Source organism: Vipera berus, assembly GCF_964194415.1.
Source record: "Vipera berus genome assembly, chromosome: Z".
Lineage (NCBI taxonomy): Eukaryota > Metazoa > Chordata > Lepidosauria > Squamata > Viperidae > Vipera > Vipera berus.
The window spans coordinates 116,332,657-116,349,832 of record NC_138205.1 but is presented as its reverse complement, the minus strand read 5'-3'; the positions used below and the strand labels follow the sequence as shown (position 1 = coordinate 116,349,832).

The following is a 17,176-nucleotide window of genomic DNA, read 5'->3' as shown; positions in this document are numbered from 1 at the left end:
AAGAGCTGATCTCACAGGGGAGTGGGAGCAATGGCAGAGAAGGCTCTAGACCAGACATGTCAAACTCGCAACGTCACATGATGTCGCACGACGTATCAGGACTGTTTTACCATTGGGGGCAATGGAGTGGGCACAGCTTCCATGTGATGCATCTGGCCCGTGGGCCGGCAGTTTAACACCCCTGCTCTAGAGCCTGCCAACCAGAATTCTCTGGCTGAGGGGCCCACAGTTTGCATCCTCTGACGGAATGGGTGGGGCAGGCCAATCACATTGGGATGAAACAGTTCCTTAAGTAACCACCCATATCCCTGTTCAAGGCAACTCTGGTCTTGCAATGTGATAAAATTATAAATATAAAAGCATTAAAATTGACAATTAAATGAGGATTAAAAAACAAGAGAACAGACATTATTCCACAAATACCTCCAGCATAGCATGTCCCCATTGGTTACCCAAGCCAACTGGCAAAGGAGGATTTTTAAGGGCCTTCAAAAAGGTCAAAACTGGGGTATTAGATCTCACATCTGGGAGTAAGATGTTCCAGAGAGCAAGGGGTCATGATATAAAAGACTCTTCTCCAAGACCCTGCTAGTTGAAATTTCTTGACCAATGGGATTTGCAGCAAGCTCCTTCTGTCAGAGCAAGTGGGGTGGGCCAATCCCACTTTATTTAGTTATGACCTGCAAACTAGCTACAATTAAAAAACAGCACATATAAGCATGCTCAAATACAATGGCAATCAACCCATCAAACAGAATTGCCAATTAAAATACAATTCAAAGCGAAATAGGAAAAAAATAAAAAAATAAAAGGACAAAAGTAAATTCTGGTGACATCATTCCAAGGTTAAGACACCTTCAACATTCTTATAGTAATAGCTTCTTATAAAAACTTGGCAATTCTGTGATAATGGCTACATCAGAGAGTACAACAATATAAGTTACTTTTTCCTCTCTGAAATCATAGACAGAACAGACAGACAGACAGACAGACCTTTATTGTCATTTTTCACTGTGGACACATTGGCACACATTACAAATGAAATTTTGTTGCTTACTCTCAAAAGTGTACACATATATAACACACATTTGAACATGCTATATACAACATATGCATAAATATACATCCTTACATATAATAAGATATAAATATTAATCACTCTCCACCTTGAATACATAGTGGAAAGAGAAAGCTTGAGAGTTCACAAGGTTAATACTGTATGGAACAAAACTGTGACTGAATCTGGATGTTCTGCTACGGATACCACGAAGCCTCCTCCCAGAAGGTAACAAGGAAAACAGGTCGTGAAGAGGATGTGTCATGTCCCAGACAATCTTGCAGACCCTGCTCAAGCAACACTTATATGCTATGTCCTGGATGGAAGGGAGGGAACAGCCAATGGTCTTTTTTTGCCATCCTCAACACTCTCTGCAGTGCCTTCCTATCTGACGATTATCTATCATCTATCTATCTATCTATCTATCTATCTATCTATCTATCTATCTATCTATCTATCTATCTATCTATCTATCTATCTTTCTATACTTCCAAAACAGACTGTAATGCTGTATAACAGGATGTTCTTGATTGTCCCTCTGTAGAAAGTGATAAGACAGGGAAAGGAAGATGTACTTTTCCCATGCAGCGCATGATCTGTATTAAGGGGTGGCACTTATTCCAGCTCATAAATTCTTACAGAAAAGTCAGTGAAGAAATACATGCACCAGGTTCTCTGGTTCATTTTGATCACAGGGACAATTTATCTAATTAAACAGACTTTATGAAACCATCCATCCAATACTGCTGAGGGTAGGACACTAAAGTAGCCCCAAGAAGTGTAAACAATAGGGATTGCTAAGCATGCAAGACTGAATATGTAGTTTGCACGTCTAAAAGGTTTGCAGGAGGGAACCCAACCCTATAGATTGCCTATAGTACTCAATTCTACCTGATATGTAATATACTTTGGTGAAGGAGGGGGAAGGTTCGTTGGATATGTTATTTATTTAGCATATGGGGATGTACAGAAAGCCAGGAGTCTACTGTGTTGAAGAAAGTAGATATTCAGCAGACGATGGGATCCGGAAACAACCACCAAGGCACTTCTGAGGTATTAAGATAAGACAAGATAACTTTTATTGTCACTTTACTGTGGGCACAACGGCATACATCAAAAATGAAATTTAGTTGCCCACTCTCAAAGTGAAACACATACATGACACACACCTAACCATACTATATACAACATATGTATAGACCCACAACCCTACATATACATAACAAATAAATATTAAATACTGTCCATCTTGGATATATAACAGGAGGAGGAAGCTTGTGAGTTGTTCACAAGGTTAATGCTGTATGGAATGAAACTATAGCTGAATCTGGATGTTCTGCTATGGAAGCCTCCTCCCAGAAGGTAACAAGGAAAACAGATCGTGAAGAGGATGAATAGTGTCCCAGATAATCTTATGGACCCTGCTCAAGCAACACTTAGATGCTAAGGGAGGGAACAGCCAATGATCTTTTTGGCCATCCTCACCACTCTCTGCACCACCTTCCTGTCTGAAGCAGTGATGCTTCCAAACCAGACTGTGATGCTGGTGTTATCACAGGGTGTTATTAGCTAGTGTTATCACCATTGCACAATGGAGGCTCCCCTCTTTCATACCCACACGGGTTCCAAACAAAGTAGTATCTATTTATTTATTCACATTTGTACATGCTTTCAAAGTGCTAGGTGGGCAGGAGCTGAAATGAGTGGCGGGAGCTCACCCTGCCAGACACTACTCGAGTCTCAAACTTGGATTTGCCAATCATCAAGCCTCAGTTCTAACCACAGACCTCCCACACCTCTTTGCCACCTTGAGCTATTTGTAAAAATAATATAGGTGGGATAGAAATAAAATTAAGATAAATAATAAATCCTAGCTTTTGCTTTTTTAAGGTTTAAATGTAGTAATGAGTCACAGGAACAAAGAGGTTAGAGAGACAGAGATCAGCTGAGATTTTTACCCTGCATCTTAATGCAAAGTCACCAAAAGGAATTAGTGGTGTCAATGGATATCAGAAAACATAAGTGTGAGTCAATAAGAGTTGGCATACAAGGACTCTTACCTCTGGTGAGATCATTCCCATTGACATGCAAGTTAAAAGATTATAAACCATCCAGTTACCCTGTGGTAAGATGGGTGACCAATAAATTTTATATAAACAATAACCCATTTGAAATGTAGCATGCAACCTGGAGGAATTCTTGAAGAAACTCTGAACAGAATCCAAGGACTTTTAAGTCACAGTAGATAAGATTTGTGTGTGCTATACAGCATTTGATTTAGCTTGAATGAGCTTTTTGGCTAAAAACATATATCTACTATTGTTAGGATATAAGAAACCCAGAATTGCACTCTTATTAGCTTTAGCAGAAATGATTCTAGTTCTTCCCAATTTCCAGAATGTTGAAAAATTAACATATTTTATTTTAATCCCATTTATATCCTGCCCTTCTCCGAAGACTCAGGGCGGCTTACAATTTAAAGCACAAATCAATGTGCTTAGCAATAGCCTTCATTCTATGTATATGCCTGCTTATTAGGGCTTTCACACACACCCCAAGCGGCATTAATGATGAATGATCTCTGGAGAGCCCGGGACAGGGGCCATTCCTCTGTCCTAGTCTTATTAGACCTTTCGGCGGCTTTCGATACCATCGACCATGGTATCTTGCTGCGACGCCTCAGGGGACTGGGAGTGGGAGGCACGGTTCTGCGTTGGTTCTCCTCCTTTCTCCAAGGTCGCTCGAAGTCGGTGCTGGCAGGGGGACAGAGGTCGACCCCGAGGCCTCTCGTTTGCGGAGTCCCTCAGGGGTCGGTCCTCTCGCCTCTCCTGTTCAACATCTACATGAAACCGCTGGGTGAGATCATTCGCAGCTTTGGAGTAGGGTACCATCAGTATGCTGATGACACCCAGCTTTTCATCTCAACTCCAAACAACATCAGTGATGCCCTCGACGTGATGTCCCGCTGCCTGAAAGCGGTCCGGGAATGGATGGGGAGGAACAGGCTTCAACTGAACCCGGACAAGACTGAATGGCTGTACGTACCGGCAAGCCAGGATACTCAGAGCATCCCATCCCTTAACATCGGGGACAAGTTACTACCCCCTGCTGATAGGGCCCGCAACCTGGGTGTCCTCCTAGACTCACAGCTCTCCCTGGAAGATCACATAGGAGCTGTGACCAAGGGGGCCTTCTCCCGGGTTCGACTGGTGCGCCAACTACGGCCTTATCTGGACCTGGATGCCTTACGTACAGTCACCCATGCCCTTGTGACCTCTCGCCTAGACTACTGTAACGCTCTCTACATGGGGCTGCCCTTGAGATCCACTCGGAAGCTTCAACTGGTGCAAAGTGCAGCGGCACGGACACTTTTGGGAGCCTCCCGATACTCCCATATCACACCTCTCCTCCGTGCGCTACACTGGCTTCCGGTTGCCTTCCGTGTGAAGTTCAAGGTGCTAACAATGACATACAAAGCCCTACATGGCATGGGTCCGGACTACCTACGGGAGCACCTTCTGCCAATGTCAACACCCCACCGCCCTGTGCGCTCCCACAGAGAGGGCCTCCTCAGGGTGCCACCGCTCAAGGAATGTCGGCTTGTGGCGCCCAGGGGGAGGGCATTCTCAGTGTGTGTGCCAGCCCTCTGGAACTGCTTACCAACTGAAATCCGGATGGCCCCCGACCTACGCACCTTCCGGCGCGACTTAAAGACTTACTTATTCCAGCAGTCCGGCCTGGCCTGATAGCTCTGATAGCTCTAATTGGGGTCCCAGTTTGTTTTGTTTTGATTATTGTTTTTCAATACTGTTTCGTTTTGTTGCCTATCTTACTCTGTACACCGCCCCGAGTCCCTCGGGAGAAGGGCGGTTTATAAAAACAAATAAATAAATAAATAAATTAATTAATTAATACAAAGTCAGCTTATTGCCCCCAACAATCTGGGTCCTCATTTTACCTACCTCGGAAGGATAGCAGCTAGATATTCTCAAGAAAAGAAAAAAATAATAATTTTGAGTCATGGCTTTTGCCCCTGCAGTATTTTGTTAAGGCCTGAAAATTTACCTAAGGGCTATCTGTGTAAGCAAGAGCTTAGTTAGGCAAAAAAAACCCACCTTCTTTTTTTTGGTAAGTACAGCAACCGCTAAGTCTATATAAATATTAAACTGTAGGAAAGGCAACATGCATCTTTCATTCCTCAGTAGATTGGAATATTGGAATATCTGTAGCATATTAGGACAACCAGCTTTATTGCACAGTATCTAACCCCGGTTATTAAGCATTTGACAAAATGAGCTGCAGCTCACAATAGCTTATGTCTTTTAATAAATTCTGTTACTTGGAAAGTGCTTTCAAAATGTCCTGATTTTTTGCACATGGTTCTCCTACAGAGAATATAAATTTCTGCATGCAGCAGTGGGCAGTAGTTTGCTTGATTTTAAGAAAGCTATCAGGATTATACTATACCTGCATGGGAAAAGACAATAGGGCTGTAGAATTGAAAAGAATCAAATGGAAGAATCTCTTGCTAAACATATTACACAGGATACATCTGTAAAGTCACCAAGATTAAGTTTTATTGTGTCTTGAAATAGCAAGACTTTTAAGCTACTTTGGACAGATCTATTCTCACTGTGTATTTGTCCTTCACCCCTCTCTCTCCAGTAACAGTTCACTTGAGAGCTAATCACAGGGTATTATAACAGAGCCATTCTGAGATTGGTTATTTTTTTATTTAGATAGTTGCCAATAACTTGAGAAACAATTACAAATCAGATTGCTCAGTGTTTAGAGCAAGGAAATGTCAGGGCCTATATTAAAGATGAAGTTTAAAAACCTGCACTCATTTAAATGCCTTTTGATTCCTGTTTTTGTTGAAAGCAACAACAACAAAAACAACAACAAAAGTAGGGAATGAGTTATAAAATACCTGGGCTCTTGATTTACAGTAATTTTATAGGACTCAGAACTGTTAGTTTGGACTGCAAGGCGTTTTTACATAAATTTCAAAATGTCCGTTGACATCTCTCTTTCAGGGCTTGTGACAAAGCAGGCTTTCCAACATCATATTTGATTCTGCATCACAGTATATTTTCAAACGTTTAATATTTGGAAGATAAATCTCAGCAGGGACCATTTGGAAAAAGAGTTTCATAGAAAACTAAGCCCAAAAAACCAGCCGTGAATCGGAGCCATTGCAAATCAGCAGCATCCCCCACCCCCACCCCCACCAATCAGCTTTTCGAATACGGCAGCTTCCGATACGGCACAACCTGTGGTCCTTAAACAGACCCGGATGAAGTCCCCCCACACCTCAGCCGCAGAAGCATATTGAGTGACCCGATGTCTGCGTCCACACCTCAAAGGGCTGTTGTCAGAGAAGCCCGAAGGAGGGTTTGGAGCTTCTGAGGGAAAGGCGAGATATAGTAAATCGAGGAACCGCAGCAGCATTAGCCGGACTGTTGTTTTCCTCCGTAGATATAGCAATTTTTTTAACCCATTCTGAAAAAGGCTTCTCTCAAAAGAAAGAAAAAAGAGAGAGAACGGGACTCGACAGCACCCCGCGGCCAGAAAGCAGCGCGGACTCACCTGACAAAGTGAGAGACCGCGCGCAGGTTAAAGTCTGACTGCGCCTGCGCAATCCAACCCTTGTGCTACGCCGGAGGAAGCCGTATTTATTCATTTATGTGAAGGAACGGCAGTGGCGTGCTTGTTTGGCCCTTCTCGTGTTCCATACATGGGACGAAACCAACTCTCCCCGCAGCCTGGGTGGGGAGGAGAAGTAAAAAGAGTAATGAAAAGCAGTCAGGTTATTGCTGTTAGCCCCGACGTGCTGTCTGACAGGACGAGACACCGCTGAGAAAAGGAGGAAAGAAACGGCTGCCTTTCAGCCTTGGAGGGCGTCAAGAAAGATTGGTGAAATGGTCGCGCCCGCTCTGCCCCCGCTCGCGCTGAGCCAATGGGAGCCCAGAGGGCGGGGCTCAACGGGCAGCCGTGGCGGCTGGGTAATGGCAACCCTGTGAGGGGGGTCTGGGAGAGCAGTCTGCGCGCGAGGTACACACGGTGCGGCGAGGGCGTGGGGACGCGACGCTGACCCAGGCCTCTCCAGTTGCCAGGTAACAGCAAAAGGGAAGAGGCTGAGGGTGGGGAGATGCTCTTCCTTCGCCAATCTTCCCTCCCCCCGCGACATCTCCTTTCATCGCTCCCTGGAGGATCCGGTGTCTCCCTTCCTCTCTATTCCCTCTTCCCGGTTACCTCCGGCTTCTTCCTCTTGGGGGGACGGAACTGATGCATTGACCGTCGGCTGGTCAGGCTAGCAGCCTCCCCGCCCGCATCACTTTAGCCGATTATCGCTTGCTTCTCCCCTTTCTCGCTTTCAGGATTAAATGTGAGTATGCGAACACGCGTGCGTGCTTGTGTCTGGAGCTAGAGATGGTGCAACCCGTGTTTAGAGCGGATCGGCTGACATCCTTGCCGAGTTAGTCACTTCAAATCGGCAGGATGTAAAAGCTGCTGGGTGTGGATGCTGGAATAGGCACCAAGCAGGCCCTGACCCCGCAAGGCATCGGCCAAAGCCGTGCCTGATTTTGAAAATTCGGATAGGATCATCCGGTCCACACCAGTGTTTTTGTTTTTGCCCTCATTGGAGGGGGAGGGGGCATGGCTGGAGTGGGGGAAGAGAATAGTTGCATGATCCTGGAAGCAAACAGGCTGATCCAGTGTAAAAAAACATGTTATATTTCCTTTAATCTAGGTGAGATAAGGTTATGCCTTCAAACTCCGGGATGTCCCAACTTCTCCCGGGTCCTTGCTTGTCGATCCCGAATAAAGGATGCAAAATGTTAAATGCTGGCTGAATCTTAAAGTTAGAGAGCATTTAAATTTTACACATTTTTCTATAGCATTTCCTTCATGAGGATGGCCTCATGCCATTATCTTCCAGACGGATATTTACTTTACTTTCGCAATGCTGAAAAAAAGATAACAGGAGATTGTGCTCTAGTTTAGAGTTTGTGATACAGAAAGGCAGCCAGTTTATAGTGCATGGGAAAAGTAATTTGCTGACAAGACCACAACCAATACAAATATTATGTCACTTATACTTATTCTAGTGATGTTATGTTTTTATAAAAGTACTCAAGCTGTACTTATGAACTATTACTCCCAATTATATGACAAAAATGGTTCACCTATTTATCCTTGTTTTAACTGGCCATATGAAAAGTTAATTTAGGGGTTCCTGCAATAGCCTAGCTTTTTGCTTTAATTAAACTTTTATAACACCCAACATGCTCTTCAGATGTCACTGTATATTACAAAATATAATAGAAATAAGCTATTTTTCTTGATACTGTTATTTTTATACTCTTTCACCTAAGGTTTTGCTAGGAATTGATCTATTTGAGTTTCATCCAAAATATCCTTCCTTGATTTAGAATTTGTAATTCAGGTGGGAGAAGTAATCATAAGGATAAATCACCAGTAGCTGCAACTTTTTAGTAGTAATAAAGTTCAGTAGTAGTAGTAAAGTTTAGAGAAGTATCTGAAGAAAACCAGACTTTCTAGCAATATAGGATGTTTTTTTACATAGATATTGTAACAAAAAATTAAGATTAATATTTCAAAAATATATAATCATATTTGCATATTTGGATTTTTTTTGCAGATTCATTTTACTTCCCCACAATGTCCTTGAAACCACGAGTAGTTGATTTTGATGAAACATGGAACAAGCTTCTCACAACCATTAAGGCTGTTGTTATGCTGGATTATGTTGAAAGAGCAACGTGGAATGATCGCTTCTCGTATCCTTTTATTAGAGGACAGATATTGATTACACAGGATTAAATGATGTACAGAAATTGATTTTTTACAGAATTCAGAGCTGAATAAAATACATTCAGCATCAGCTCTAGCATTAATAAGTTTTATAATATAATGACTGTTAAGAATTATGTATAGTATACATAGTAGATTAAGCAAAGTCTAATTTGCTAAGAATGGTACGTATGTCTAAATTACAAAGAGTACGTTTAGTATATGATTCTATGCAGTCTCTTCTGAATAGAAAATGCAATTTCTAATTAAGAAAACATGGTTCTAATCAAACCCACTAGTTCTCACTGTTCTTGCTAACCTCATTTGAACTACTGCTAAGCTTTATTCTGGTCCCAACAAAAAGCACAGCACAGCAAAAGGGAAGAGGCTGCGGGTGGATTTTCATTTGGAATTATTCTGAAGAAAGTTAAGATTGGCTAGAACTAGGGAATCATGTGCTCTAGAGGAAATGATAGATACTTGTCCATCTGGCGATTTTGAATCTTGTAAACTTCTATTTAAGGGGTATAGATTAGTAAATAATCTATTATTTGTGCTTGACATAATGTGTTGTGCTGAGTTGGATATAATCTATCTGCAGTCCATAGATAAACTTTATTATTATATGAGGGTGTCCATGACAGGAAGATTAAAATTGTTTATGGAACAGAAGAACACTCTAGCTAGGAAGTGAAAGTTCAGGAAATCTTTCAGGGACTGCATCAGTAGCCATAGATCAAACTACTGAACTGAACTACACTGTTTTTAAAATATATATATTATATAATTCTAGCCATTCCAATTTGTAAACTATGGGTTAAGCTTAGTGTAGTATGTGTTGCAGGCTGCTCTGCTTTATTTATTTCAGGTAGCATGGCTAACTATAATGTGAGAAGCTAGCAACTGTCTATGTTAGTACCAACTTTTTAAGAGTGTTCCTAATGACGTGTATGGATTTTTACTTTAAAGGGGGTCCTGTGCTTCTGTCTCCATCTTAATTCATTAATGTCTTTTAACTATGGTTTGAGAAAGAAGGCAAAAAAGAATGCTCTCAAAGGTTTCAGTGGATAATTAATACATTTTTAATCATCCTTAGTAGATGTGGCATATATATATCTAGGAAAAAAATCTTGTATCTTACTTAAAAATATAGATTGTTTTACTCTCTTTAATCAAATGGAAGCAGTGTTTAATTGTATCATAGATTTTAATCCCTCTTTTAATTAAGAAATGCTCCTTGTGGAATTGAAAGCAAGATTAAGCATGCTTTGGACATTGAGTGTCCCAGTATAGTTTCTAGTCTTTTGGAAAAGAGCAGTGGAAAGGCCACATAGCACTTTTATTTGAAGCAGTAACTCCCTTTCTCTTACCTTTTGACCTTCACATCTCCTCGTTCGAACCTCTCTAGAAGTGAGATATTTCTGGCCCTGCTATGTTTGTGCCACCCTCCCAGCAGATGTATGACAACTTAAGTCTGTTTCTAGAAATAACTGAATGTTTTATGACTTCATTTTGTAAAATAATATAACTGTTTTTTATTTATTGGGTACGGGTTACCTTCAGAATGTTGATTTTTTTCGCACTAAGCTTTTTTAAAAATTCAGTTCTAACCTTTCCTTTATTTATCTATTGCCAAATAAATAAGACCATTTCTCTTTGCACATGGTCTTGTGACTTCCCCTTGACTCTGGCTTCATTCAATCACTTTCCACAAACTTGCTATTTATTTACCCTACTATTTGTCAAACTATACAATTGAAAGAGACTGTAGAGCCACTTAAGTCTTTCCCTTTGGATAAAGGTCTATCCTCCATTTGAACATTGCAATAAATAACACCATCAATCTTGGTAATTGGTTCATTGTCAACCTGCTGTGTTAGGAAGTTTTTCCTGTCTTTTAGTGAGAAAGACTTACTTATTTGTTAGGGTTTTTTATTCAACCTTTATTACTTTAAGAGTAACTCAAGGCAGGGAACATACATAATACTCCTTCTCCTATTTCACAACAACAACCCTGTGAGGTGTGTTGAGAAAATGACTGGCCCATTCCTTTGTGCCTGCTGTGGGACTAGAACTCAGGGTTTCTAGCCTGAGCCTTTAACCACTAGACCGAATTGATTCCTGTAGAGTTTCAAACATGGTCTGCAACAAGGAAAAACTTTCCATGGCCTTTCAAGTGTATAAAAAGTGTTATCTTTTTTCAATCATGTGTTTTTCAAGGCTGTTCCAAATTCTTTGATGAAATAGGGTGTTTTGTTTAGGAACTAAGACAATGGTGATCTATATACTGCAAATGAGTGTGACTTTCAACTTAGCATAGAAGCAAAACAATTTTGGGAGTCATATACTTTCCTTCTATATTGTATTTTAACAGTAGTGGTAGGTAGTCAGACTAAAAACCCACAAAAATGCTAAGTAAGCCCTTTAAAAAGTTGGCACAGGAAAGACAACATTTGAGCAGCTAGGTTTGGTGGGTTAGTGAGTAACAGACTTGTGCTCTAGAGTTGAACAAATCATCTGGTCTTTAGAAAATAGTGATTTGGAAGATAGTTTCCTTTCCATAGATTCAGTCCAAGGGGCTTTTACACAATATTCCATGAATATATGGATGCTTTGCACTTAATCCCTTGTAGTGCCATATTTTGGAGAAAGTTCTCCCTTCTACCCCAAAGTGTTCTCTACACTTTCAGAGAAACAGGGATCATGGGATTTTTTTTCCCTGTAGCCTGAAAATTTTGAAAACCATGGCTCTTCAGCAGCTGGAAAGGCACATGAACTTTGGAACTCCAGTAAGACATTGGTTTTTTTCCCTTTCTATCAATATTTCATTAGAACTTGAGTTACAAAAACAAAAAACATTTTAACCTTGACTTAATACCCAGGGACATATATGCTTTGTGTGTGGCCTATCCCGAACCTCTTGGAGAGAGACTTTATATGGAAACTAAAATATTTTTGGAAAATCATGTACGCCATTTGCACAAGGTAACTGTGGAATGGATTAAAAAAAATGTTAATGCTGCTTGTCAGAATTAATTAGCGTGCAAGCTATTTTATAATCTGCTGGAAGAAGACAGCCATTTATTTTTATTTTCTGAAACATGACATAAACATGTTAATATGTTATTTTATGCCCCAAATGTTTGAAATAGTTCATGGAGTTGAATTTATTACACAGTGAGTTGCTTTTTAACATTTCAAATACAATAGAGCATGAATAATAAAATTTAATCTGGTTTTTTTTATAGAAAGTCTTGGACTCTGAAGAAAAAATATTGGTAATGTATCATAGAAATTGGGATGAATACAGTAAAGGGGCAGATTATATGGACTGTTTATATAGGTAAGTGCATTTTGAACTTATTCTGGAATTTGGATATGTAATTACTCATAATTGAGTTATGGTTTTGATCCATTGTTTTGACGCTTGCTGTGAACATCCTTAATGGGGAGAACCTTGTAAGCGTATAAAGTTGGAGGTTTGGGGGCTTGGCTAATCATAATACCCAAAAGACAATTTATTGTATTCCGACCACATATTTCCCACTTCCGCTACTATATTGGTAAAACAAAATAGGACCATAAATCGGCTAGAAACTTTTTTTTTGCCCCATATCTGGTGTGTGTTTGTGGAAAAGTGGAAAATGGAACAAAAATTTTAGAGACACATCTGCATGGTTCTCTAAAATTACAGAGATGGTTGTTTTGTTACAGTGCTTTTAGAAGAATAATTGGTGTTTATTTCTAAAGGATATCATGACCTTAGCTCTGTTTCTCAATCTTGGCAACTTTAAGATATGTGGACTTCAACTTTAAGATATGCGGACTTCAATGCCCAGAATTCCCCAGTCAGCCAGGGTTGAAAAGCACTATCTTAAAATTGCCAAGGTTGAAAAACGTTGCCTTAGCTTAACAAATTATGAGGGGTCCTTGGTGCTTTCTGACCTTGGTTGTTTTCTTGCAGACATTTCATTACCCAAACTAGGTAACATCCTCAGTGCTAGTTTTATCACCAGTTTGGGCAATGAAACCTCTGCAAGAAAACCACCAAGCTCAGAGAACACCAAGGACCTCTCGTTTCAACCCTGAGTTGCAATTATTATCTTTATTGCTTAACAAATTACACTTTTCAGTAGAAAAGAATATATATAGCTCATATGAAACTCCACAAACTACACATTTTCTAATACTTTTTGATTGTCTCTTTTCCTCCCTCTCTCATTCACAGAAGAGATTTTTGTTACAGGTTTGATACGCTCTCTCCAGTTCACAGGTTCACTGCATTTACTTTCAGGCTTTCTTTTAGTCTAAAGAACAGGAGGAAAGAAAAAAAATAATGCTTTTCTAAATAGTTTGGAATTCCAATATCTTTGTCAAGCTATCGAGTCATAGTTACCTTGTGCATCCTTAAAAGACTGGTATCTGCCCCATCCTTACTAACGCTTCAACCTTTTCTACCAGCCAGTCCACTCCATAGAGCTCTCTTTCAGATCGTGCTGGATCCTGAATTGTAGGTTCTTCCTCCTGCTATACTTGGGTTCATGCAATACCAGCTAACTGCCAACAGTCTCCGCTACCTAACACGTCTGCCCTTTTATTTGTTTTCATCAAAAGGCAGAAGTGTCTGCTATTGGGTATATTAAATAGGCAGGAAACTTCAAGGTCTCTCTACGTGACAGTTTGCCTTAAAACATCTTTAAACTTGAAAACAGTTTACATTATCCCCTGTTCATCAGGGCAATCTGCCTGATGGAGATCAGTTTACCTGTGGGAAACCTTAATTGGAAATAGAGCCACAGTGATTAGGCTGAAAGCTCAGAGTTTTCAGTGATTGTAAGATTGTATCATGCTTTTATTCTCTATCAACTGATTTCTCCAGGAACTCAGCCAAAATTGAGCACCAACCAAGCTTGGGACATGATAGAGGTTCATTATCTTATATGCATACATATTCCTTGGGTCTAAAAATGTTCCTGTTACTTTCTCTTCCATAGAACAGTTTTAGAAAATATCTGAAATATTTTTTTCATAGATACCTCAACACGCAGTTTATTAAAAAGAATAAATTGACTGAAGCTGATCTTCAATATGGTTATGGAGGTGTGGATATGAGTGAACCATTAATGGAGATTGGAGAAGTAAGTAATATGGAAAATAACTGTGGAGAGGTAACTGTAAAATACATATTTTCTGATCCATTAAGATAATTTTTGCCTTTTCAAAATCATGTAATTTATTTTGTTCGATCCATAAAACAAAGCTTGCTTGTATTATTTTCCTGAATAAAATAAGCTATTATTGGCTTTTAACTAGCTTCTGATTTATCTGTTGAGAGAAATTGAAATTGCTGTACTTAGATAGGAAGGGTGAACTCTAAGGATCAAATATGGGCTGCAAGACTCTGACAACAGAAATACCAAGCATAATTAATGGTTGTCATGTATTCAATGCTTATTTGTTTAAGGTAGCTTCTTTAATTAGAAGTAGGTAGGAATAGAGCTAATTCAGACCTTTTCAGGACCCTGTGTAATGAAAATTAATCATTTACAGCAGTGTTCCTCAACCATGGCAACCTGAAACTGCAATTCCCAGAATTCCCCACGCATCATGGAATTCTGGGAGTTGAAGTTCATACATATTAAAGATGCCAAGGTTGAGAAACACTGCTTTAGAGAGATAGGTGCACTTTAAGCCTATTTTATATTTTTGCTTATTTTTATAAAGGAAATAGATCTGTTTACCTATCTGTATTACATTTCTACCAGCAAACAGTAAATGGTTATTTTTGCTATGAAATAAAAGTCAAATGGACTTAGTTAAAGATAGAGACAGGAATAATTCATGGGTAAAAAGTAATAGATAGGATTCCATTGCAATCAATAGGATTGATACCTGTTTATAGTATGTCAGAGAGATACAGTATGTAGAACAAATAGTAAGAGATGTAAACATGGCCTTTGAAATAGGGAAGGAACGATCAAATTGTTAAGGAGAGACTGGGGGGGGGAAATAATTAGTCTTGAGAAAGTGGAAAGCAGAATAAAAAACTTAAAGATTACTCTGACTTGATTTTTGTTTGCCATAAGTTGAGACATACAGAAACACTAACAGGCTTTGTACTACAATAACGAGCATTCATAGAGTCCCTGCCATGCTGGTTTACCGATTTGTTTTTAATTTTTTGGTTGAAAGTAAAAATAAATCAAGGGCTGCTTAATTATTGTGCAACATTAATAATCCTTTCATTGAACTCTTTTAAATCTTGCATTTTTAACAAAATATTTACCTCATGCAGCCTTAAATTAAATGTATAATGTATGGAAATAAGATACATCAGTAATGCAAGCATATCCACGTAAGCAGTTTTGAATTCAGTATCTGCTAACTTGTACTTAATTTGTAGGTTTTCCAAGAGCAGATAAATTTCTTTAATTCCAAAAAGCTACTTATTTCTGAATATTAGATGCAATTTGGTCAGTGTAGAGTAATTGGTTTGAAAAAGAAAAAGTAGCAGGGGTCATAAAAATGCCATTCAACATTCCACCGTCTCTTCTTTTCAAGTGAGAGGAAGCCAATAAGATTTTTGATTTGGTAGATATTCAGTTGCTAGAGGTTTCCTTCATAAGTGGGAGAATTATTGCACTTTATTTATCTATTTAGTATCCTTTCAGTATATTCCTCTATTTTTGAAGCATTTGGGGCTGAACATTTTTTTAAAAATAAGTATGAGTGAAATGACAGTTCTATTATTGACTTGTTTTTTTTTTAATCGTACCATGACAGCTAGCACTTGATATGTGGAAGAGATTAATGATTGAGCCCTTGCAGGCTGTTCTCATTCGAATGTTGCTCCGTGAAATTAAAAAGTGAGTGCTTTTTTTAAAAAACAAAAAACAAAAATGTATTATGTAGAATAGCTTGTTTGAATGCATATGCCTTTATTATACTATGAGAATTATATTTTATGCAAACTATGTGATATACGAGGCTGTTTGTATATTTTTATTGTAATAATTGCAGCCACCTTTTCACTACAAGTATTTGCCAGGATGCCCAAATAAAGCAAGTGTTTTCAGCTCTAAAATCAAGACATGTGTTCTCCTAGTAAATGAAAGCTATTGAAGTGTCAGAACCATTCTTACTCTGCTAGTTATTGTTGGAACCTTGAGATCCATCTTTTTTTGTAACTGGCGTAGAACATTTAAATAATTCCATTACTAAATAGCTCTTGTGATTTTAAAATTATTTTAAATTGGGCATTATAGAGTATTGTATAAATGTTTTTCTTTTTAAAAAAAAGAACTGACCCCAGATTAGATTTCTTTCTGAAATTCTGAATGTGTTACAGAACTGATCAGCAGTACAAGCTTCAGCTACTTCTGTCAGTCAGCCTTGTTTCAGGGTAAGGCTTTGAGTGTCAGCAATATAAAAACCTTGCATATTCTATAGCTTATTAGCAAATGTATAGAAAAGTCAAGTTAGGCCATCTGATTATTGATTTATTGTAATTATATACCACTGAATTCAACAAAAGTGACTCCTGGCGATTTTCAACAGACTGTTTGAATGTATGCTGACATTAAGTTGTAATATCTTGTTTATAGAATTTGTTGATGAAACACGTTAAAGTTTAATTATTATTTTATTTTAGGATGTCAGTATGTTTATTTATGGCCTGGGTTATATTCAGTATTATGTATACATAAATACATAAATACATAAGAGTAAAAAGCCCAGTATCCTTGGTATCAAATTTCAGGCAGATTTCAGGGGTTTTTTAATGCCTGCTTATTCAAATATATATATGTACACTTTTTGTGAAAAATAATTATTTTAGGTACTTTGAAGAAGGAGAAGCTATCCATCCATCTTCATCCTCTGTCTGTCTCTTTCTCTTTCTTGCCTCTCCTACCTCAAAAAGAGAAATATATGAATGAATATATATATATATATATATATTAGGCTTGCTAACAAAGAATATCGGTCTCCCTTTAATTCTTTGTTAGCAATCTAAAAATTTACACAAATATGAGCTGTCACTGTTGTGACTACTGCCTGTGGATGGCCTTCGGTTAGGCCGAAACAGGAAATAAAGATTTGTCCCATGTTTGGGGCCTAGCAAGGTAATCTAAATAGTTAACAAGCATTTAACATATATGTATATATGTATATGTATATGTATGTAAAGGGACGCGGTGGCTCAGTGGGTTAGGACGCTGAGCTTGTCGATCGGAAGGTCGGCAGTTTGGCGGGTCGAATCCCGAGTGCCGCGTAACAGAGTGAGCGCCTGTTACTCGTCCC

The 17,176-nt window shown here is 39.0% G+C and overlaps 1 protein-coding gene across 1 annotated transcript in view; it reads left to right on the top strand.

The window, feature by feature from the left end:
- Positions 1 to 7,050: 7,050 nt before the first annotated feature.
- CUL2 (cullin 2) overlaps positions 7,051 to 17,176 on the top strand; it is a 45,831-nt gene continuing 35,705 nt past the window's right edge. Inside the window, exons 1-6 of the mRNA XM_081346539.1 lie at positions 7,051 to 7,173; positions 8,724 to 8,862; positions 11,758 to 11,860; positions 12,124 to 12,218; positions 13,908 to 14,013; positions 15,659 to 15,741. Coding sequence (XP_081202665.1) covers positions 8,744 to 8,862; positions 11,758 to 11,860; positions 12,124 to 12,218; positions 13,908 to 14,013; positions 15,659 to 15,741 — 506 coding nt within the window. The 5' untranslated portion in view covers positions 7,051 to 7,173; positions 8,724 to 8,743. The remainder of the gene's footprint in view (positions 7,174 to 8,723; positions 8,863 to 11,757; positions 11,861 to 12,123; positions 12,219 to 13,907; positions 14,014 to 15,658; positions 15,742 to 17,176) is intronic.